The 24,032-nt window shown below is 38.6% G+C and overlaps 1 protein-coding gene across 2 annotated transcripts in view; it reads right to left on the minus strand.

Annotated features, from left to right (window-relative positions):
* Window positions 1–613: 613 nt before the first annotated feature.
* The window catches only part of HIF1A (hypoxia inducible factor 1 subunit alpha), a 33,029-nt gene continuing 9,610 nt past the window's right edge, over window positions 614–24,032 (minus strand). Inside the window, exons 2-15 of one of the 2 annotated variants that reach the window (XM_084287776.1) lie at window positions 19,405–19,595; window positions 18,461–18,606; window positions 18,276–18,360; window positions 15,311–15,423; window positions 13,995–14,197; window positions 12,555–12,661; window positions 12,256–12,403; window positions 11,229–11,449; window positions 10,764–11,044; window positions 10,126–10,248; window positions 9,502–9,896; window positions 8,555–8,663; window positions 5,683–5,809; window positions 614–5,534 (exon numbers count right to left, since the gene is read on the minus strand). In XM_084287776.1, the coding sequence (XP_084143902.1) occupies window positions 5,383–5,534; window positions 5,683–5,809; window positions 8,555–8,663; window positions 9,502–9,896; window positions 10,126–10,248; window positions 10,764–11,044; window positions 11,229–11,449; window positions 12,256–12,403; window positions 12,555–12,661; window positions 13,995–14,197; window positions 15,311–15,423; window positions 18,276–18,360; window positions 18,461–18,606; window positions 19,405–19,595 (2,401 nt within the window). In that variant the 3' untranslated portion in view covers window positions 614–5,382. The remainder of the gene's footprint in view (window positions 5,535–5,682; window positions 5,810–8,554; window positions 8,664–9,501; window positions 9,897–10,125; window positions 10,249–10,763; window positions 11,045–11,228; window positions 11,450–12,255; window positions 12,404–12,554; window positions 12,662–13,994; window positions 14,198–15,310; window positions 15,424–18,275; window positions 18,361–18,460; window positions 18,607–19,404; window positions 19,596–24,032) is intronic. The other variant, XM_084287777.1, reaches the window with a different exon arrangement.

A 24,032-nucleotide genomic window follows, 5' to 3' on the forward strand; every position in this document is an offset into this window, starting at 1 on the left:
GGATCATGCTCTACTGTGACAGCAGCTCTGAAAGCAGAACGCATGCACACTTCTTCCCAGCAAAGCAAAAATGGGGCAATAGGTTTTGAATTTGTGCAATAGGAAATGGCATTCATTTAATGAGACAGTAAGAGCCGCAAGATGTTGTCAAATTTATTTGCATGTGGTGAGAGCAACTGAAAAGTCACCTGGAAAAAGCCTTTTGGATTTAATTTTTCTTTTGTTACTAAAGGTGTTCTTGACTTGTTTACCCAGAGGTTTCCTTTAAAATTTCCATCCCTCTGGCTCTGCATCTTCTCGGTAGCTTCCCCCATGAGAGCCTATGCAATCCCTGGTGTCTGACTTGTTGAATTGTATGCCTAACCTCTTCTGTTCATGGATGTAGTTTATGTAATTTAGGTGGGACCTAAATGTGACCTTTTATAAATGCCATTGGAAAAGAGACCACATGTATGCTTAGTGTCAAAGTCTGTTGACTTCAGTAGCAGGTGGGTCACACCTCCAAACGTGCACAGCGTTCTAGTTGTGCTACACAGTGTTTATTTAATTTGTGTTTGCCATCTCCATCTTTTAGAACAGGAATAACTGATGAACAAATCACAGACATCACAAGTTAGAAACAAACCCTCTCTTTTATTGAATTTTATACTGTTACACAATCAAAAAGAAATACAATCACAAGTATGTCAAAATGTTTCAAGAGAAATATCAATTGCAATAGGTTGTACTTGGTTCCAGAAAAGAATCTCATTAAAATATACCACTTTTTCATGAGAGAATACTGCAATTATTCACAAAATCTACCATACTGTATAAATCCAGTAGCAAACTCTTTAACCTTTTGGTAACTTGGCAAGCCTTGCTCAAGGTAAACAGGGAAGCAGAAGGAAAAACAACAACACATTTTTTGAATTTGGATCAAAATCACAGTTCTCCAGACTGGAGCTTTCCAGGGAGTCGAGTGTCTGATCACTAATGGTACTTTTAATGAAAGCTGGATACCCAACTCATGAGTTCCTATGAAAATACTGGCCTTTCTACAGAGTACTCCTGGCCTGTGAAATGTTTGTTTTCATGCCGGGTAATTGCAGTTTGAATAATCTGCACGAGTGCAGTGCCATCTGGGTGAGATGTGTGCGCTGTTACAGTAGCAGCGAATCAAAGGGGATGGGGAATAAACGACTGACCCCAGGCATAGCCTCTAGTGCCTGCTGCACAGCACTGGGGTGCTCCTGGCTCCCAGGGTCGTCAAAGGAAATGAGTCATTCAGCACTGTGACAAGGGACAAAGCCTGACAGCAGATACTAGTGGAACAGCCCACATCACGTATCTGTTTAGCTGTTTAAAAAACAATTTAAATAATTAAAAATGCCATTAAATATGCACTGGTTTAACCTGTAATAATCAGCTATTTAATTCCTATAGCTTTATTTCATTGCAAGCATGTGAAGTTTTAATTGTTCTTTCTGGCCTCAGGCTGGGACTTAAAAGTAATTCATAATTACTCTGAGGGAGTTTGTGCGTACACAGGAATGGAAACTGATCATAGTAAGATAGTAAATTGCTTTAATTTCGTTTTCCAAGATCAATATACAGTCCAAGCTATCTTACTACATGGGTGGAAGGTGTGGTTAAGTGTGCACTTTGGACTCCAGGCTACCCTTATGGAGTGTAACATCTGCTGTCCAGCAGCTCAGCTGTAATAGTGACTTCTTTGGAGCTACAGCTGTGGTTAATTGCGACTACTTTCAGGTAAAGGACTGAATGTCATCACCATAAATTCTGGCCAAAAAAAAGGCCTTTAGCTTTTAACAAACCCATCAGCATCCTTGATAAAACATCAGTTGGAATCCATATGCAAAAAATAATTGACATGCCATGAGGAAGACATGGTGTGACTACTGCTGCAGTCACAACCTACTGAAAGCTAGCTTCGTTATGCTCAGCTTATGGGGAAATGATAATTTAGCATGTTTCATATGCAAAAGCAAATACTACATCCAGCTGCAGTTTCTTCGTTATTACTGGTGAAGGATAAGTGCTCTAAGTAGCAAGTCAGCACGGAACTTACTCAAAATTGCTAAGAAAACCTCTAGAAAGAAATGTATTCTTCCTCCAAAGAAGGGGTAGAATCTAAGGCTATATAGCCTAATGCTAAGGAAAAAAAAAAATTAAAGCAGCTAAAAAGCCTACTTCCCGCTTTTGTAAACTTGCAGCAGTTTTTATAGCAAAGCTGAGACTAGGCCAGAGCAGTTACTGTTACTTTTCCATGCTTTCTTCAGCATTTCTATGAGCTGAATAACTGTTCTCAGTAACTACAGCACATCATTCTTAGTCATAAAATTAATTTAGCCATATCCTGGAAGCTAGAGCTTCTACAGGGGATGCTCTAATAATGAATGGGAGAGTTAAGCAAAGGAGGGGAACATTTGTTACATTTATGTGTAACTTTACAAGCTACTTTTCAGTTTGAGGCTTTTTCTTTTTAATCCTCCGAAGTGCAAACCACTATGGGTACTACAATTCCTCCAAGAATTATTTATTTCACTCACTTTTACAAGCACTGTAAACAAAATGCTATGCCTCAGTAGTACGTATAATAGGAAATGTATGTGAGTGGGGACGATTCTTAGGCAAGATGATGCTCATTTAAATCCCTGGCTGTTGTCATTAAGAACAGAGATGATTCCTGCTGGCTCATAACCACAGATCATGCAGGTCACGTAAATTTTCCTTCTCCTTGTAATATGGATTTTTCTCTCGTAACTCACTACCCTCTTTTCGTACATTAAAGAGGGACTCCAAGATAAGGAGTAAGTAACAGAACTACTTCAAAGAGGACAACAGAACATTTCTAGTGGGAGATGAAAAAGGATAGCCTCCCAGGACAGGGAAGTAAGAAAAGCACAACCCACTTGTACTTCTCTTGTCTACAAGACTCTCCTCCCTATCTCAGCTCCTGTCAGTCTATGCAGAGCTAAGGATATGGGTAGCCCCTGCCAGCTGCTGCTTAACTTGGCTGTTACAACTTCTGCTACTAGAGAAAGCAATGCTAGGGGAAAACGTGCTGTCTTCAAGGCTTCACACAGCACACACGCAGTATTCTACTGCTTTTATCCAAAGAGCTTTGTAAGCTTCGCATACCAAAGCTTTATTACAAATCTTTAATACTGAAATATTAGGTGCGTATATATTCAAATTGTTCTCTACACAGATCTTGAGCTCTAGCTTAGTGTACCTTCATGCTTTCCTTTCTCTATGGAACTTCTGCTGAAACTAAGTATGCAACCACATTCTGCTACCAGTGCTTTACCTTTCTCTAAGTCAGTAGCTAGCAGTTTCCATGTAGTTTCATTAGCACAGCTGTGTCAGTTTGAAAAGTGCTTTTGCTTCAGTGAAACTGTAACAGTAATTTTAAAAGACAGGTTAAGCTTATGCACAGTTATATCGATTTCAAAATACTCTAGACAAGTTCAGTGAAACCAGTTTCCAAAATAAAAACACATTTTGTGACACTCCACATTTGATTTCTTACACTGAGATACGCTGCTTAAAATAGTTACGTAGGTATGAATGTACAGAATATCTTGACCCTATTTACACATTACAAGGTTGTATCAGTAGTATCATGTTTTATGACAGCAAAAGAAGTCACCTAGTCAAAGTTACCGAGTCAACAGCACAAGAAACTAGAACAACCTTTATCGTGGAGTACCAGCTTCATTTTCCATTGTGCAGTTTTGCAATTTAAAACAAATCATCTTTAATCGGTCACTCTTGTGAATTTTACATATCCTGCTTTCCAGTGTTACCTTGATAATGCTTCCAGAGACAAGCCTTTAAGCTGTTTGCGAGGAAGAATCTTTCCGCTCTGAAATAACGCACGTGCTGTCTTTGCACTTTCAAGTTTGCTAACTGGTGTGATAACATTACAAAATTTCACGTCTTTGGCCGGCAGTAGTACAACACTGTCTAGGAGACTTTAGTACTGAATAGGCTCAAATAATTAAGTCGGAGATGTTACGATCAAAGCAAGGAAGCAGTGATTTCCAATGAACTCTAAGTTAAAAAGGGAACACGGATGAACGATAACCACTAACAAAAATATAAATTATTTCATCTTTCTCAGATAACACACTCCCCAAGGGGGCCTGGTCCACATATAGTTTATTGATGTAAGAAAACAATACAGTTAGTGTTAGATCCAACCACGAAGAGCAAAAGAATGAGTGAATGAAGGTTTTGTACAGTACATATAGGAAAATAAGATGTCTGTGACAACTATATATTTCTAAATAAAAAGGCTTCTAAATATATTCAAGTTATTGAAATCTACATGAAAACATATGGATGTTAATAGCAACAAGGTGCGTGAAACCAAAACATCAAAATATTGAGCAACTCAATGATGTACTAGATAAAACTCTGCTAACAATGCAAGATGTTTTACAATCTGCTTGAAATATCACCTATACCACACAGGGTAAGCTGAACATTTAGATTTAAGATCATACACAATATTAGCATTAACTTCAACAACTACAGGCAGGGATTTATTTTTTTTTAAGCTGGCAAAGTGACTACTTTAAGAACATCAAACTCTCTCTAAATTGAGAATGTACCCAAATAAAATGCTGCTAGCCCTTCCCAGATAAAAACCTTTCCCTTTGACTAACCACACTCATTTAAGTCAAAAGCATAAGACAGCATTTAAGAACAATTTATATTACAACATGACTAAAATAATGACGTAATCCAGGTTTAAACATGATTTCATAGGCAAACAAAAGATTCTTCTTAAAAACTAGTTTTTATAAACGCAGAATATATTGCATGAGGAACTGCTGGTATTTTTTAAGAAAATATATTGTGCGATTGTGGCTACAATGCACTGCTGCAAAGCATTGTTGTTTCTTATAAAAATTATTAAAATAAAAAAAAAAACTCACTTGAACATAAACAGTAAGAGAGCACAAGTCTTCCAGCTACCTATGAAGAGCAGGATGGAAGTATTGCCAGTTGTTCCTGTGTTGACATTTTACTAATGATAAATTTTGGTGACCAACTCCCCAGCCAAAAATAAATATTTTTTAAAATCAGGTGCATATTTCTAAGCTGCTATTGCAAGTGTGTTTTAAATGTAATGGACTTAAAAGTGTATGTACCAAAGAATTATAAAAATGCACTATAGTTTGAGTTACTGTTACATAAAGAACGTATTAAAAAGACTGTCAAAATAAGTAGAAAGGGGATCAAAACTGAACTAACTGAATTAGTGCAGTACTGTAGCCAGGCTTCTAAAATCAGATATAGAAAATATAAATAGACTGCTTTAGGTGATGATTCACCAGTGTCCAAAAAAGGAACAAGTATTGTGAAAGCTCAGTTAACTTGATCCAGAGCTCTGAGCAGTTCTTCCCCCTGTAGCAGGTTTCTGTTGCCTTGTATGGGAGCATTTACTTCACAATCATAACTTGTGAGTTGGGGTAGTCCACTTTCATCCATCGACTGCCCTAGAAGTTTACTTGCTATGTCTACAGAGGAAGGGGAAGGAAAAAAGTGCACTTTATTCACTTTCCTCCAAAACTGTTCATAAACGAGACAAGTTGGATATGTTTTTGTCACTCGGTTCTCTTCCACGCAGCCCTCCCATCCTCTACATATTTAAAAAAAGATACTAACCAGTTGATAATAGAATGATTGTCTTTTGCTCCACTCCATTATGACCAGTTGTTTTGCATGCCTTTACACGTTTCCAAGCAAGCGATGCATTTCCTCCACGGTCACCTGTCTGCTGGAATAAAGACCCCTAGAAAGAAGTAAAACAAAACTGCTTTATTGAATGCTGCATCCTTCTCACCTTCCACATCCCTTTTCCAAACCAGCAGTTTCTGCCACTAATTACCAATGCAGGCATTATTACAATTTAAAGGGGACTTCATTCAGAATTTAGGGAGAATGTGTTTCCAAGTACACTGGCCTTGAAGATTATTTAGAAGAAAACAGAATCAGATTTTTATTTAAAAGAAAACAGGATCAGATTTTAAGGTCTCCTCCCTTACACAAAACAATTACAAAATCCTGGTTATCAGCAGCTACCATGCTCGCTGTTAGCGTGGACATGTACACACACCCACACCCATTTAATTACCACTGCTCTTGGGTGAGTAAGCATCAGGTTTTCACTGAAGTCGCTAATGGTTTTCTGCACTGGAATTAACAGCGTGGACAGGAGATTCAGGAACCGTGGTTGGTTGATTTTATCTAAATTTAAGGTATAAGTTCTGCTTGCACTCCAGTTATTGCCACCAACCCATCTGATCCAAGTTTTGAGGGCAATGCAGTCCCAAGCCTTTCTATTGCAGATACAGCACCTTGACATAAGTCTTTTGGCAGCAGCATACCAGGTATGGAGATAGAAAGTTTTTTTTTAAGAGCTCCATATAATTAGTGCAAGGAAGAAAAAGCCACCACTGAAACAGAAGATGGGATGGAAGGAGAAGCCCCATTTTAGTAACAAGTTTGCTAGCAACAGTGGCTGAATCAGCAAAGCTGTGTCTTGTTAGTAGTAGTGACTTGCAAAAGAAGAAAAAGTATTTCAGAATGCTGCCATTACCCTGAACACTTAAAATAGTAAAGGAGGTGATTTCAGGTTATAAAACACATGCAAGTCAAAAAGACAGTTGTATAATAGAAGTCAAACAACTCAGAAGCTGCATTTCATAGTAAGGTACGTCATCTACATTGTTCCTGGTTTAAATTTTTATTTTATTTTTTTAAACTATGAATGCAATACGGCCTTCCGTATCAAGACGTATAACTCACATTTTTCCCCTTTGGAAATTTGGATCATCATTTATAATCTCATTATAACACATTTTGCCTTTGTCTAATTCTCCTGCTTTCTAAAACCAAACTAAAGTGGTACTGTCTTTGCTTATTTTCATTCTTGGAAGTCACGGCAAATTTTTGCACAATCCCAGTTCAGCCTGGATTTAATCTAATTTTTGTACTATGCATGTGTAAGGACTAGTTCATAAACTCAAATCCATTTTGGAGAAAGAAGCCAGATGACAGAAGTACTTGATTGTAGTAATGTCAATAAGACCAAGCTACATGGAAAAAAATCAGCTTCTGACTGTGCAGAAACCTTCAAAATACAAGTTTTGTCACACACAGGAAAAAAAAAAAGGGTTTACAGAGAATGAAATTTGAACCTATAAGCATTAAAAAGGCACTAAACATAACAGTGTATGTCCATTACAGGAGTTAATATAAAACTGCTTGTGTTCTGCTATTTTATATCTATCAGCAACGCTATATCACAGCCATAGCACCACTGCGTGAGAAGGCGGCAATGAAAAGCAATAAAATTTTTAGCAGAGCTGTGAATTCTTAAAGAGCTACTGGCAGCAACAGAACAACATGCATGAAAATTGCAAAGCATTTAACAAATAAGGACAATGGCATCAGTACGTTGTTTGCTTTTTAATGAAGTCTGCTAGGCTCATAGAAAAAAATGGATGTATGAATGCTTTCTCAGCTCTCACAGAAGAGGCCAATGGTAAGGCAACACACAGTGACTTGTTGCATTCCCAAACCAGAATGCTAACTCAGGAATAGTTCATAATTCAGAGGAAAAACAACCCTGCACTGTAAGATGTGATGGATGACGACATCTAGGAGATGGATCACCAGAGGAAGAAAGAATCTCAAAGGCTACAAGGCAGTAGAGGAACTAAGAACTAACCACTTAAAAACTTGAGAGAAGTGGGAATTTGCAATGAAAGCAAGAGGAGAGATGCAGTACGTGGCAAAGCCCAAGGTTTCAAAATACTAAGAAATGACAGTAGGTGTCAAAGATCTCAGAGACAAAATACCCTTACAGAAGGCAACAAGCTTAATAGCCCAAGTTAAGTGACAGAAGTCTAAGAAAATCTAAAAAGTTTATTTTTGAGTTACTTAGCCTATGATGAGGTACTTGCTATCACATACTAAAACTAGAGAGACAGCGCATGAAATGGAAGTGGTAGTAATGTAAGTTTGCCAGATTGTAAGAATTCTATCTATTCCCTTATAGATCAGATGGTATTGTTATCTGACTGTTGTTATCCGACCAAATTAAGAAAAGAAAGCAACCTCAGTCTCAATGGAGAAATGATAGGAAGAAGTGTAAGAACACTGTCCAGAACTCACAAATATAAAAACTGAGTTTGAAACCAGGAACAAATGACAATAAACGACAATTTTGCCTTACATTTGTGCATATTCTACAGATGAAGCATGCCTCCTTGCATGTATGTTCACAAATGAGCATCTCCTACCTAATCAAGAAACGTGCTTGGGTACAGAGGGCACTTTTGAAATGACTGACAGTAAGAGAACTAAAAACCAGTATCTGCATATACGAGGGAATTTCATGCCCAAACAATCATCTCTGATCCCAAGAGTCCATTGCATACCAACAGCTAAACTCAGGAGTCTGCACTGAAGCCTCGATTCAGAAATTGCAAGGTTAAAAGTGAATATTTTAAAATGGTAAAACAAAACTCACAATTCCAACTGCCTGAAAAAGTGAACCATCATGTTCCATTTTTCGTTTTCTCTGAGCATTATGCAAAGCTAGCATCTTTGGATTTAGTTCTTCATCCATTGCAGTAGATCTAAGAAAAATTGATTCAGGCTGTTAAGACGTTTCTACTATCCTCAAGCCATTCTTTTTTTGTGGACACTTATATACAATATGACAAAACTGAATTTATGAACTATACTAGTTTTCTTTTGTAACTGACTCATTTCAACAATTATTGTCTATGAGCATAGAAAATGTTAGCATTTAATCTTGCTGTGAAGCTCAGAATGAGTTTTAGCAAAAAAAATTTAGTCTGTAGGAAAAAAAACAAAGCATAAAAGTTCAGCAATTCATTTTCTACAGGAAGGAGGGAGGGAAGGGTGAGGAAAGTGAGTATTTCTATGTACAGATAAAGCTTCTGTGTATCAAAAGTCTGACATTCTGATTTTGTAGAATTTTCTATCATAAAAATGTGCTACGTATACCTTCGTCTGTCATTATGAATTATAGCTAATTTTAAAAGTAATACGTGTAGCACAGAGACTGCCGATGACTCTTACCTCTTAACGAAGTGGACAAAAAATATCAGATATATTGTGTGGGTATAACTACCTCTAAATTGCCTACTGCATTCTTTTTAAATGGTTGCATGTCAGATAAAAAAGCAAAATAAACTTATTAATGCAGTTGGCATACAGTAGCTGCCTATTACATGAGATGTAAAAGCTACTGCAAAAAAGCTGCTGAGAAATTAACTTTAGGGAAGATCAGCATATCAAAAATATAGTATGAAGTGTCTGGATTTCAACATGTCAATATCTACTTTGAAGCAGAACACTGAATACAATGTATGCCAGTTGCAGTATTTAAAAAGCACTTTGTATCTAATTTCTTAAATTCCTTGAAAGTGAGCTTGGCTTTTAAAATACCTTTTATTCAGAGTGACTGTTAGCAAACTGGGTGTTCCTGGACAAGGTTTTTCTGTCTGATCCAATGTTCCTTTTCCTGTTCTGATTGGAGATGCAGTTCGACTCCTGTTCCCACCATAAGGTGACGCTGGGGCACTACTCGTGTCATTGATTATGTGGACAGGAGATGAAGGAACAATTAGCGTCTTCACATCATCCACACGTTCTGCCACTGGTTTTATTTCATCAGCAGTAGTTGATGGTGTCTGAGTCTGCTGAAATATGGTAATAGTGGCTGCGTTTTGGGAGCTGGAAGAACTGCTTTCCAGTGGAGATAGCTGATCAAAGGAGCGTAGCTGGAAGTCATCATCCATCGGGATGTAAGGAGCCAACATCTCCAAGTCTAAATCAGTTTCCTGGAAAACAAGACGTAAAACTTACGCATAGGTCAGAACATCTGAGCTCTGAATTCATGGCTCCTTTAAGGCTCTTCTCTTTACCAAATCCTTAGAATAATTATTTAGTTTATTTTAGTAACATGTTCCATAAAAGAAGAATGAGGTCTCTGAAAGCATTCTAAGAAAGCAAGAAGAACATTGAGAATAAGCATTAAGATGATGCAGATTTCAGGTTAATATACATTACCTGAGTAGAGAATGGATTTTTTGCTTCTGTATCTATCGCAAAGAGTTTCTCCACTAATTCCAGTTTGAACTCATTAGCCATATCATTATCCACATCAAAGCAATAGTCATTGGGACTACTGGGCTGTGAAAACATTTTGAATGCAGTTTTAAATTTCTGTCATTACCTTGTTTTATGTTGTATTTACAGGTGGTCTTAAAAGTGTACAAATGTAAGACTTAATTCCAACCTGTGGTTGCACAAAAACTAAAATGGGAAAGGAAGACATTTACATTCATCTGTATACATTTAAATTCACCCCATTTGGGAAGCACAGAAGTACCCTTTGCAAGTAAATTATGGCAAGTAATTTGCTGTTTACAGGAGTCAACTCTGACTCATCCTTTTCTAGAAAGACCAATCCCAAGCTTTTCTTCTTTCTGTGACACGTACTACTGCATGCATTTGCAAGACTTGCTTCCATGAAGATATAATTCTGCCTATGAAAATTTATCCATTTCCTCAGAGCTTAACTAAGTCACAACCTAGAAATAATTTTTAAATTCATGCCTTGGCTGCATCTTTAACTAGATTTGCTCTACAAGCCCCAACACAGCACATACATTTTAATGACAGCATATCCAAATTACGTAACTAACCTCAGGTGAACTTTGGCTGGTACTTGCATCAGAAGGGCTGGTTGGCTGCTCTTGCACCTGAGGCATGGTAAAAGAAAGTTCGAGTGTCTCTGTGTTTGGCTCCAGCTTTGATACAACTTCTCTATTGAGTGCAGGATCAGCATTGCTACGAAGTGGCTTTGTAGTTTCAGAGGCAGGTAGTGGGGACATTGCCATATTTATATTCTGCAATTTCTCACTGGATGAGGGGAGCATTACATCGTTATACAAAGGAACTTCATCACATTGTTGTTCATCAGACTCTATAAAAATTAAAAGAGACCATCAACCTAAGTAACAATACTGAGCGTGTCTACGGACCTCATTAAATTTCAATAGTGGCTGAAATATCACTAGGCAGTGATACTCAGAGCTTATTTTCTGAAGTTCACTGTAAAACACTAGCTTTACTAATTAGCATGCTCTCCAATTTAAACACACACCCACCATTACTGCTGAAATCTAGAGAGATAATTGTGTCTCCAGCAGCTGGAGCCAGCACAGTTAAAGCATCTGGTTCCTGTTTAAGTTTTTCAAAAAGGTTGTTGGTATCATCCAGGTCATCTTTGTTGAATATTTTGGTCATTTTCATATCTGGAGACTCCACTGGTTTCAGCATACACTCAGTTTGTCCAAGGGAAAAAATCAAGTCCTTCTGAACAATTCCACTGCCAGACAGAAAGGAAGATGATTATTAAAAAACAACTAATGCACAGCTAAAATTCAGCCTTAATGGTTTGTAAGTTGCAAGTGATTAAAAGCTAACAAAAATATTTCCTCAAATGTAATAGACAAAGCAAATACTAATTCTGGTGCCATAAAAAGGTAATAAGTAAATAGACACACTTTTCAGAAAGCATCAAAAAAAAAAAAAAAAAAAAAAAACAGAAAATTGCAGATTTACATAAAAAAACAAAAAACTTTGTTTTAAACAAACGTACCATATGGTGACAGACTGACACTAGTACATTCACTAAATTTTTGAAAAACTTAGGACTACTCTACAGTTGCAGAAAAATAGTTAACAAGTCTGCTTTAAGTTGAAGCTTTCAGTTAAAAGAATCCCGAGGAAGATAAATAGGATTGAGATATGATTATTGCTGCTCTGACTACATCAGCAAGAATGATTAGTAAAATAAATCACTCCAGACTGTGTACAAAGATTAAATAAACATACAGAATGCACAGAAATTCTCAGACGTTTCCATCATAGTAAAACCCAGAAGAGGTTGGTCCTATACTCATTTGCCTGCAGAGATCTTCCAAATGACATCACTAGATCAAAGAAGTGGCTTTTGTATTTGTTTTTAAATACAACTGCTAATCCTTTGACTAGCAGTATTTTAAGTAAAAATCTAATTGGCAAGAAAACAACATAGCAACATCATAACAGGGGGAAAAAAAGATGCAGGGCCATCAGAATCTGAGCCTTCAAAGAAATCGTGTCAAAAATGGCAATATCCACTCAACTTACCTCAATACATAGTTTACACATACTATGCACTGTGGCTGAGAATTCTTAGTGTTGTATATAACAGTTGCTTGAGTTTCAACCCAGACATAGCCACCTTGTTTAGCAAGCATTCTGTACTGCCCTGTTGTCACCTGCCCTTTTGTGAACACTGAAAAAAGAAAGGACATCAGCTTTAACCACAGGCAGGAAAAGAAAGTCAGTTTTCAAGATAAATATTCTCTGCAGATTCCTGTCTGCAGTTAAAAGAAAACCCTTGTTATTCTCTTGTTTTCCCCCGGTGCTGCATCTTCCCCACTTACTGTCATGGTGCGTTTTGGTCAGATGATCAGAATCCAGCGCATGGTAGTACTCATAGATGGAACGACCCAGGAGTTCCTCTGGCTCATATCCCATCAGCTCTGTAATTCTTTAAGACAAGGGAGAGGTTGCTAAGTAGAAGCAGACACTGAGCAGTGAAAATACTAGAGCACACGGATGCTTGCAGATACACGGAGTTCTTAAGAATCTCTCCCATATACATTAGCAGCAATGGTGGTTTAGTGTGAGTTCCTTTTGAAGTGCTATTTCTTAATGCTTATTTAAAAGAGAAGGTTCAGCAGGCATAGGATTTTACTTCTCACTGAATAAGTATTAATCATGTCCCATGATAGACAGGATTATGTATATTCCTGCTTCCTAGTCCTTGTTTCTTTGCTTAAAGGTAGACAAGCGACTTATGGATAAGAATATACAGCTTACACAAATGTGAGAACATAACAAAATTATAAAGATATGCTTTAACAGTTTTAACCATGCTGCTAAGACAAATTAGGAATCCGATTTGTTCTTCCCACTGTCTACAAAGGAAACAGTATTTTCTTCAGCCCCTAGAGGGCAGTGCTAACTAGAAGAAAGGATTTCTTTGGCCCTTTTCTTTGCCCTATTTTACACACACAATGTGACCAAATAAGTACCCTTCTATGTGATACCACAAATCCAACAAAGGTGAAGGTATTGCAGAGGCCAGAAAATAACGTGCACTAACATACCTTGCATCTAACTGCAGCAACTAATTAAGAAATTAATTTCTGGTATAAATAAAAGGAAAGTCTTAGCAAGCAGTAACAGGTAATACCCAATTGAGAAAACCTTAGGCCAATGATTTCTTTCACTTCTGCTTTTCAAATTTGTCAAGCTGAAGTTTCCAGATAATAGTAAGAGCGGTATTTATTAGACTACATCTGTGATTTCTAACAGAAAATGTTATTTTTGCAGATGTTATTGCATTAAAAGTACAGAGCTTTTTTTTCTTGACTGGAGCCAGCAGATGCTGATCTCCTGAGGAAAGGGTGGGGAAGAAGGTGTTGCAAGGAAATGTGCTTGACAAATATTATACATGTACTCTTTTCAGTCATCTTCAAGGATCTTAAAATCCTTCCCATCTTTTTCAGTGTCCAGAATGATTTTTTCATTTAAATTTGATTGTTACCACATTACTGAAGGCCAGTGTGAACAGGCAGTGGTATTATTCTCAAGTAATAACCCTACATTTTGCTTAAATTTAAGAATTTAGCTTTTACATAAAACATCCTGATCAGTTAGTAAAACCTAAAGCATCCCAGCAACAACTCCATTTTGCAGAAGAATCAAGTTATGCTTTTACATAGTCTCACTCCCTAAGTCCTACATTAGCCACCACACGTACAACCCCTGCAAATCCTTCAAATGAGCACAGCTGTTAAGCACAAAATGTAGTTTACCTTTCATCACAATAGGAAAACTTCATATCGAGACTGTGACGACTGAGGAACGTTTTACTGTCCAGCGGGACCTCAATGTTGGATGGGTGAGGAATAGGTTCACATATCAACACCAAGCACGTCATGGGAGGCTTCTTGTAGCCACAGTGAGTTTGATTACTGCACGTGTCGTACACGCGGATGTGCCCGGTGCAGTGCAGGACCTGTGGGACAGTTACATTTCAGAAGAGACCGGGTTGTTTTCTCTCAGACCACACAGACTGCACTTCCATCAGCACCCCCCTGAGGGAGTTCTCCCCTCCCCACCTCTCTACGCTGTGCTATCAACAGCAGGAACCCAGCAGTCCTTTCCATCTGATTGTTAAAGCACAGCCAGGTCTCTTCCTCATGCTACGCAGGCTGCAGTCAGTTCGCTGGCTGCCAACTCCTTCCTCTCTGGTGTTTGCAGAAGCAATGCTAGAAATTTCTGCTTTTCTGTCAGTTGTTCTTCTTTTAAAGTTACATTAATTACACTGGTAAGCAATTACCTCAGCAAAAGGCATCCTACTAAGCCAACTTGAAAGCTATGGTAATAGGAGCAGCCTCCATTTTAGATGTTAAAAGGAGAAATCAAGTGTGTTCTTCAAAAGATGAGCAGCTTTGCATTTTCTGTCCTCCCCCCATTTCTTTTTTTTTTTTTTTTTTAAATTGAAGTAAAATTGTTTACATACAGCAGCAAAGAGGAACAAGAAACAAGTTGTTTGATCAAGAGCAAGTTAAAAAGAATATTTTGAGCTGTAATGCCACTTCATACAGTAAAAGGTTACATTTTTTCCACAGGAGAAAATGCATTCATTTCGGAGTTACCAGACTGGGCTCTTTTTATTCTGATTACTACAAAAGGGATAGCCAGCAACTTCAGAAAGAACAACATACAAGTCCTTCTCAGAGACCTCGATGTCGTACTTACAATACCGAATCAAAAGGAATCAGGTATCAGTGCAAGTGGTGTCAAGTATATTTTCTCAGAGGAGGCTTTACACAAACGTTTAGTAATTGTAATTTCTAATAAGTGAACAACCTCTAATTTAAAGTGGAGAATTAATTTAAAGGCTTTTGAAAAACAAATTTTAAAAACATTGTTTCAGTTGCATCCCGATGCACTCAGCATTAAAATTCAGCATATTGAAGCACAATCATTAAATTAGTTAAGTACTTACTGAAACTCCAGCTCAAGTTACATGAAGGGAAAATGTTGAAATACAGCAAGTTATGCAAGTTATGACATCTGAAAAGGAAGCTGCCAACCTATGCAAGTATTCCTTTGTATTCATTACCTTCCACGTAGCAGACTTTATATTCACTGTTCTTCCCCTGCTGGTCAGCGTGCACTTCATTCTGAGAAAAAAGCTGCGCTCCGTGTTTTGTTCTTTGCCCTTTTTCACAGGACCTAGCAAAAGTAAATAGTAAACCAGTTCTTAAACTCTTGGAGCATCTTCTGACTGTATTCAAAAAACTAAACCAAAAAACCCACCACTCAAAAACCCGTGTTATAGAACTGTGGAAAAAAACAGCTAATAAAACTAGAAGCACTTTTGATTAATAAAGCTTTTCAGAATGAGTTTTGCTGTGAGGTAGGCAAAAAAAATGAACTTTCACTGTTTTAAGATCAGTGTTGTATTTGTAGCCAACTCCACACTCCCAGATTTCAGGAAAAAGGCAGGGAGAGACTGAGAATTTAATATATTTTGAAGTTGCAATAGGGGACGAGAGAAGCATATACAGAATAAGTACTTTAAGCTGCTTTGCATTAAAACAGATCAGTAATTCACTGCAGGGAGGTCCACATATGTTTTGGGCCCATTCCTCTTCAGGACTGCAGTATTTTAAGTTTTTTTTTTTAATTCAGAATTAAGCGTTAATTAATGTTTAAATGCATCCAAGTGTTTCCACAGGGATTTATACTCTTAGAGTAAGCAGGGACCAAGTTTTTAAACACACTTATTAGCATTCTTGAAAGAAGTCAAGACAACCTGATACAAATTAATATCCATGGTACTCATTTTTCAGTCTTACTCGCTAGCAGCAGGCTCTAAATTAAGGTTTTGCCTTTAGAGAGGAGAACCTTTCAAAGTCAATTACTAGCTAGGCTACTCAAAAACGCAAAGCCTATTTTGGGCACAGAAAACACAAACTGATGCTATCAGGAGAGCTGCAAGCAGCTCGCTGTGCATGGACAAAGGCAACAAAGCACCTAGGAAAAAGAGCAGTGGAAAACAGTGAGCTTGCAGAGGGCTACTAAAGAGTGAAGCCCAAATCGTGGCAGTGTGGAAGTTCAGAACACGCAAGCTTACTTCTGATACAAGCTTCTATAATAGTTTGCCCATCCTCCACAGGCAGCAGTTGCGATGAAATTCTTCGTGGTGTGGTTTGCACTACCAGCTTGATAAAATCCATCAGAAAACAGTAAAACCACTACGCTGCTTTGTCTATCGCTTCCAGCAGATGCAAAGACTAATGGGGACAAGCCTACTCTATGCCACATCATAACCCTCAATAAAGGAGGAAAAGTAATAACAATGCAGAGTTCAGAGAAACAGCCTTATTTCATTATGTTTTTAAAAGAGCTAAACCAATCTAGATGTTCATAATTGAAAATCATGCAATGTTTTGGTACAAAGTCCCGATGCTTAAGGCTCTGCTTTAAGCAGCAGCTGTAAAAGAGGGAGCAACTTTCTCAAGTCTGATGTTTTTTTTTTAAAGTCACCAGCTTTGAAAGTAAAAAAGCAACCTTCTAAAATCAGAAGGCAGTTCAGTTTCTGCCAATGGCAGCTGTTTTCATTTGCACCTGCACAATCCCAAAGAGAAGTGTTTAATACTCAAATCGCAATAATTCCACTGATGTAAGAGGTGCAGTAGCTGCAACCTGGGAATAATAATAAATATAAAAATGTACTATTATTACTCTAATTTAGACTTCTGTCTGCCAACTTCATTTGCGAAACAGATTTAGTAATAATGTTTTCCAGACATCGTATGCCAGTCTGGTCAATTTAGACATGCGAGAGTTGGTTTGCATGAAACTCACTCACACTACGTTTTTAAGAACATGCTTTTGCAACTAGACCAGCTTTTACACTGCTTTAGTGACTTTTTCCCCCTCCAAATACATCAGTGTATTCCAAGAGGGGAGAAGAAAGAGGGAAATGTCTAATTTAACCTTAAAAATACACTTCAGTATTAGGGACAGAGAATTTTAGAAAATGCTTACAAAGTCAAAGTCCGGGCCCTTACCACAATGATACTGTATCTGGTCGCTTCCACTGAATTAAATACAATTACAGCTATACAAGAAAGCAGAGGTCAGTCCTAATGACATGGTAATTTATGACTACCTAGATTCAGAGTCTATATAACCCTCTTGTTTGATGGAACAGGAATTAGAGAGGTCCAATTTTAGATTTATAACAACTGAGTAAAGCAGATTTGTTTGGAGACATGCATGTTGCCAAGTCTTTAGAGTCATTAACAAACCTTTAGAAGACTTAAAGGCAGTAATTCATGGGCATTTGTTAAATCCCAAAGCGTACAGCATATGTGAATATGGTGTTCTATTCCCTTCCATGGAGAAAGGAAAAGTCTGAAATCTGTGAAAAGATACCAATTTCATGCACCAGTTAAAAGGTGCAGTGAAGCATAAACACCGAAGCCCAGAATTAACAGTCGCTTTTTGGGGCTTTCCAAGTGTTCTTTTTTATTCTTAACAAAGCAAAGAGTATCCAATATCCCTAGGACCACTACCCAATTAGTTTTTCTGCGTCCTAAATATACCATCATTTCTGTGTACTAAATGTAACACCACAGATTTCTGGAAGAAGCCATTTGCTTTTAAGCTGTCCTGCAAAGGCAAGCTGAGACCAAGACAAACATAACAACTTTACTTCTCCATACACTTCTATAGCAATCACTTACAATCATTCTCACTCAACCTACCTCTACATTTATTTAATTCCTGTAGGCATGCTAATTCTTTCAACCCTCAGTAATTCTGTTCATCTTTTTAATTATTTTTAACATTAAAAGTGTACGAATAAAGTCTTATGTGTCCTAAATTAGAATATCTCCAAAACATTCTGGCTATTTCTGTTTTTATTATGTCTGAAAATGACTTACTTTGAGATCTAGGCAGCAAAGCATACTAGTTTGTTCTCTCAATTCCTTTACCTGGCAGATATCCAACTGTACTAATGCCAACAGGAGCTATCCATAAGTAAATTAAATAGATTGTTTTTTCATTCTCACCATTTCTGTGCGTAAGCATTTCTCTCAGCTCTTCATGGTCACATGGATGAGTGAAATCAAATACACTGTGCCCCGTCAACTCGAACTGCAGAAGTAAGAGGTATACAGGTGTCTAACTTCATATATACAAAAGTGTAACAACTTTTACAGATTTGGAGCAGTCTTAGGAAATGTCAATATTTCACCTGAGTGAGTCCCATACACTTGTTCACATTTTCAGACATGTAAATCATGTCCCCATCTTCAGAGAGAACCATGACAAATCCATCAAGAGCTTTCAGGTAGAAACAGTTCAGTTCCTTCTCCATTTTGGCTTCTGTCTCCAGCTCACCTATAAGGACCCACACATTTATATTAAAAGTAAGCATCAATCATTCTTTGCTTACTATCAGGAATGACTTCTGGCACCAGTCTGCAAGGAGCCAATCTTGCAGGGCTGCTCAGAAGTAGCATAATTTACTTAAGTAAGTGATAAATTAAATTCAAGGTCTACCATGAGTCAGAGAAAATCAGAGTGACATTTAACATCTGTGCTTTGATACAAACACCAATAAGCCTCCCAATTTAAGGAAAGTCTAGTTGGCAAAAATACTACCATTTGCCTCAAAGAGACCTTACAAAATTTTCTCAGGGGCTTCCTACGAGACAAACAAAGCTACTCCTTTGTATGGTATAGGTAGGCGTAGATGAGTACAAGTAGCTAGTACAGCATCTGTGGCAGATGTACCCTGGGTTAACTTCACCTTCAGTAGAATTCGAATCATAAGAATTTCTTCCAATTTACACTAAAGAGAAACACATACAGTTAGCTACGTCAGCCCTACACCAACCTTCTACAGTTTAGTAAAGCCTTAATTCCCTAGGGTAAAAAAAAAAAAAAAAAAAAAAAGGTTAAATGAAAGAAGTTAACTCTGGGAGAAGGGTCAGAACAGAGAGAAACAAAGTCGATTAAATTAAACACTGGCCATATTTTCTTGTGCCATCTTTTTGCTGAAAGGTCTTCTATCTTTCCATATAAAGGATGCAACTATTAATTGTTTTTCAACTGCTGAAACATTTTAGAAATATATCCTTCCTCAACATATCTCCAGTCCCTTTTCCAGATCCTGCTGACAATTTATCTGCTTACCAGCATCCAGCAGCTTCCTCATGCGCAAGTAGCTGATGGTCAACCTCATGATGGAGGCCTTGTCAAGGTGGGCGCTCACCGTGTGCGGAAGAGGCAGCTGATGAGCAAGTTCGTAGAACACTTCCGACTCCTTGCTTCTTCGGCATCGAGCTGCATCTCTTGATTTTTCTTTCCTGCGTTCAGAACTAATCCTGTATAAACAAAGTTTGGGGTTAATATGAAAACTACGAAATTCTCTTAAGTTCAATTTGAAGCTGCCTAAGCTGCCCGGGAGCCAATTAACCAGTTATTGAAGTTGGATTATTTAAAACCTCAATTTATATATTTAAATGTAATTCTGTATATACAGCTCTGCAGCAATCGGGTTCTGACAGAATTAGATTCAAAACCACAAAGTCTTCCAGCAGAAAAAAAACAGTTCTTCACACAGACATCTACAAACTCTACAGTTCTCGCAGTCCTTGTCTCACACCTTGACTGCTGCCTCTCCAGCCTCCAAACTCTTTCTCCTTCCTGGTCCTTAATGCCTAAAATTCATCCAAAATACCACAGTTTAAGTTTCTAGTCTAATGCTCCAGTAATATCATTTCTACTCTCCGCGCTCTTCCTCTTACCACCCCATCCCTCACATGCTAAAGCTGTCATTCATCCCTACGGAGCCTGCCAAACAGGTCAGATAAGCAAGCCTACCCATACGGTGTGAGGTGTCCTGCTTTGCAAGTGCTTCAAAAAAGTCCCCTTCCCACTTCTTCCTCCAGCACAGCCCCTTGCACTGCCTCTTCAGCTTGCATCAAGTCAGCGACAGCTCGCCAAGAGCAGGCACAGACACAGCTGTGCTCCCCAGCCATGATCCCAGTAACCCTCCCTTTTCCAGGTGCCCACATCAGTGGAAAATAACTGCACTGAAATGTGCTTTTACTTTTAAATGGCCTATGGAAAGTAGTACCATATGGTTTTGCATCTTTCTTTTTTAATATATACACACATATGTATGTGTGTGTCTTTCAAAGGCATCCCATCTTCTGCTTACATACAACCAGGATGCAAAACGCAGCTGTACTGATCTGTAGGATCCCCTTTTTCCCATCTACTTGAATGCAAGTTGTAAGATAAATAACATGCCCACAAACACTGCTTTTATAATTCAAAGCACATGAATGTTACCATAAAGAGACCAAGCGTCACTAGCTGAAGATGACGGAAGATAAGCCTTTGTTATACTGTATTATATTTGCTACCAACAGTTTAGGAAATACATTTTCTTTTTTTTTAATTTCAATAGACTTAAAAGGCAAGCAGTAGCATTGCCAATTTCTCACTGCTAAGTTTGTGCAAAAAAATCTTTTTAATTAGCACATCGTCCTGCGAGAGGTACCACAGATGACAGAGGAAAGTGATTCACTGGCTGATAATACCCGGGCAATAACGACCAGGTTCAGTGTAAGCAGTTAAACACATGCATAAATAATGTGCTGCTTGCAACAGCCAAAAAACCTGCTTCGTTTGTGCACGAGCACCCAAGTGACCACACTACTGGTGTACGTAAGACCGACCTGGGAAGCACGAATGCCTTGAAATAAAGAAGTTTAAAGGGTTGTTTTAGAGACAAAGTGAGCCATCAGGATTTCTTCTGTGACTACCTTAATTTTTGCCAGCTTTGGGAAACTGTAAGGCACGGATGGGATACACCATGCCTGTCTTCTACCCCTTTGGCACTGCCAACAGCAGAAGGCATTAAAAGCTTCGTTTTCTGAATCCTACATTTTATAATAGGTAAGGTATATTTCATAATAGGTAAGGGTGTGATTGTTACCTCCTTTGTGGCAGAATCAGGCTGCAAGGTCACAAAACCAGCACTTCTTTATCATGAGAAACAATATATCAAAATAATAGTAATGGAGGCCTTTGGATAACTAATTTATGGTTATATGAGTTAAAAAAAAAACTGATACACAGTAAATCGATCAGTTTCTGTGAGTATAGCTTGCGTTCCCCAAACAGGTAGCACAAAATAACTGATGATCTCTCTTATTGCAGATTTCTTTCCATTCAGTCTCAACCTGAAGGCAGATATTCCTGCTCCAGAACTGGTATCTGGGTCTGAGAAGTTTGAGGTTCCCAACGTGCAGGTGTAATCTGAATGTCACTACTAGCAGCCTGAAATGGTCAGGCTGAAACAAATTGAATACTGAATGTACAATACTGAAAAAAGATTTCAGTAATTTAACCTGATTAAGTATTTCTTACTGAAGTCAGGCCTCAAGTACCTTTTCTCTTGGAAGAAAACTAAGGGCGGAGGTGAAAAACCCTTCCCAATTCTTTGTCCTTTTCCTGGACCACAGAGCTCACTTCTGACACAGGTAAAACAAGTAATTACGCTGCCTTTGACAGCTTCACCTTTATCCTTCTGCTTTTCCCCTTGTTAGCTACTCATTCCAGATCCCTTCACCTGTGAAAATTTTGCTCTGCTATAGAAAGGCAAGGGAGAATTACTTGAAGTAATTCACTTCCATCTGCCTGGCTGCCAGCGCCTTGCTATGGCTTCCCTTTAAACTGCAGGCAGCACTGTCATGTAAAAAAATGAAAAAAAAAAGAAAAATGGAAATAGCTGCTCACCTCACAAGTTGTAAGAGGAAGGGCTAACATTGTGTTTTCTTTGTGAACGCTCCATGTTCTTGAAAATATTTCAGCCACTTTCTAGATTTTGTTTGGTTTTGGCATACTTTAGCACACAACTTCTCGTGGCCACTGAATTATTAATTACCGGCTGAAATACCGCTCAAATCAAGCTCATAGCACCGCCGTTAAAAATTAATCCCAGAGCAAGAGAACTGGGTGCTGCCTGCTGGAGCTCTGCCCGGTGTTACAATGGGCAAAACTCACGTGAAGCCGAAGTGTTAGCACCAAGTGCTGGTGTCCCAGCAAAGCCAAAATGTGAATACCAAGAGCTGGTGTCCACGAGGCAGGCTCTGGTCTCCCCCTTGCTATATATTTCCTTACGAGAAAGGCTACTACTATAGATAGATGGTTAAACTGTACAGCACAACAGCTTGCTATTTTTAGCTGTTGTTGAAAACTAAGCTGTAACTAATCGGAGTAAAACCCAGCAATTTAAATAGGAAGATTAATCTCCAGCTTCAAAGAGCGTTTCTTTACTGGATCAAATTAATGGGGAAAAGGTCTTTCACAAATGAGGTTTAATTACCAAGTGAAGTCAGAGTTACCTCAACCTGGGATGGCACCAGATACAAAAAAGCAAAGCAAAAAAATCCCTTTACTGTTGTAACTAATCTGAGCTTTGTTGCTTCGAGTTGCACAAAGTAAATGAGAAAGCACGGTGTGTGCAGCTGCCCACAAATTTCTGTGTAGTCAATTAAAGGACGTTGAATTCCCATACAGAAAATACATCTCTGAAGTGAGCTCTGTCAGCGAGAATAAGAAGGGAGCTCAAGGAAGGGGCCTTTAGACACTAAGATGTGAACTAGCACTAAGATTAAATAAGTCTCATAACTGCAGAGCCATTTCAGAAGTGCCTGTGCTTAAAAATCCTGGTCTCCACAGCAGGCGTACCCTGTAAGGGGAACAGGGACCTGATTCCCATTTAAAAGAAAAGCAACTTCAGAACGATTTCAACCTCCTGCTATCTGTTTCACATAAAAGAAAGCCACCTAAGGATTCAGAAGAAAGATCTCCATTGAAGAGCAGATTATACATGCAATGAAAATATCAGAAATGCCCACTCTAGGCAGGAAATTGCATGCGTTTTCAGGTATGTTTCCTGCCCAATTTCAGTGCCAGACATTCGTTTCCATTTTGTGTTCCCCCCACCAGAATACAGAAGCAGAAATCAATCTAACGCAGGACACACGCTGCAGCTCACCGAAAACAGGGCTCTGCTGACAATATTAAGACCAATACTCAGCACAGCTTACATGTGAGAGATGTTCGCATGTAATGGCTGAACAAACAGCTGAGTTCCCAAAGCTACCCAAGTCAGACACCCGAAGCAAAGCCCTATTTCACCACCAAGATTCACTGCAGCTAAACCAAGGGCTCAGCTGAAGGGTATTACCCAGGCTCCCACTCCTGCCCCACACGAGAAGGGCTTTAAAACAACGGTGAATATAAACAGACGTCTTACAGCAGCCTTTCACAGCAAGCAAGAGCCAGCCCAGCAGCCTTCAGGCAGAGCCCACCAGCAGCAGCCACACGTGCACCGGTTGCAGATGTCAACGCAGCCCCCATACTCGACATGCAATGCCTGTAATTGCAGCCACATGGGCTACTGGGGCCACAGCATCTTTCTTAAACAATTCATTGTTCACCGAATCATCTCAAAGAGCCCACCACGGCACGTTTCTACAAGCAGCTCCACAGTCTTCTAAAAATAACCCTGTTTTCCTCTCCTCAAGTATAATACCAATCCACGGCCACACTAAAAGCTGCTCCATTCCTCCTTACTTAACACCACTAACAGAGACCAAGAAGAACCCTGGAAAATGCCATTAGTAACCAATACATTGAAATTAAAAATTGCTAATGAGATTTAAGACCTGCACACTGACCAATTTTTATAGCTGTGGCATATGAACTTTGCCTCGTTCTAGTTTCTTAAATCATCACCCAGC

Source organism: Netta rufina, assembly GCF_964035555.1.
Source record: "Netta rufina genome assembly, chromosome: 5".
In the NCBI taxonomy this organism is placed as follows: Eukaryota; Metazoa; Chordata; class Aves; order Anseriformes; family Anatidae; genus Netta; species Netta rufina.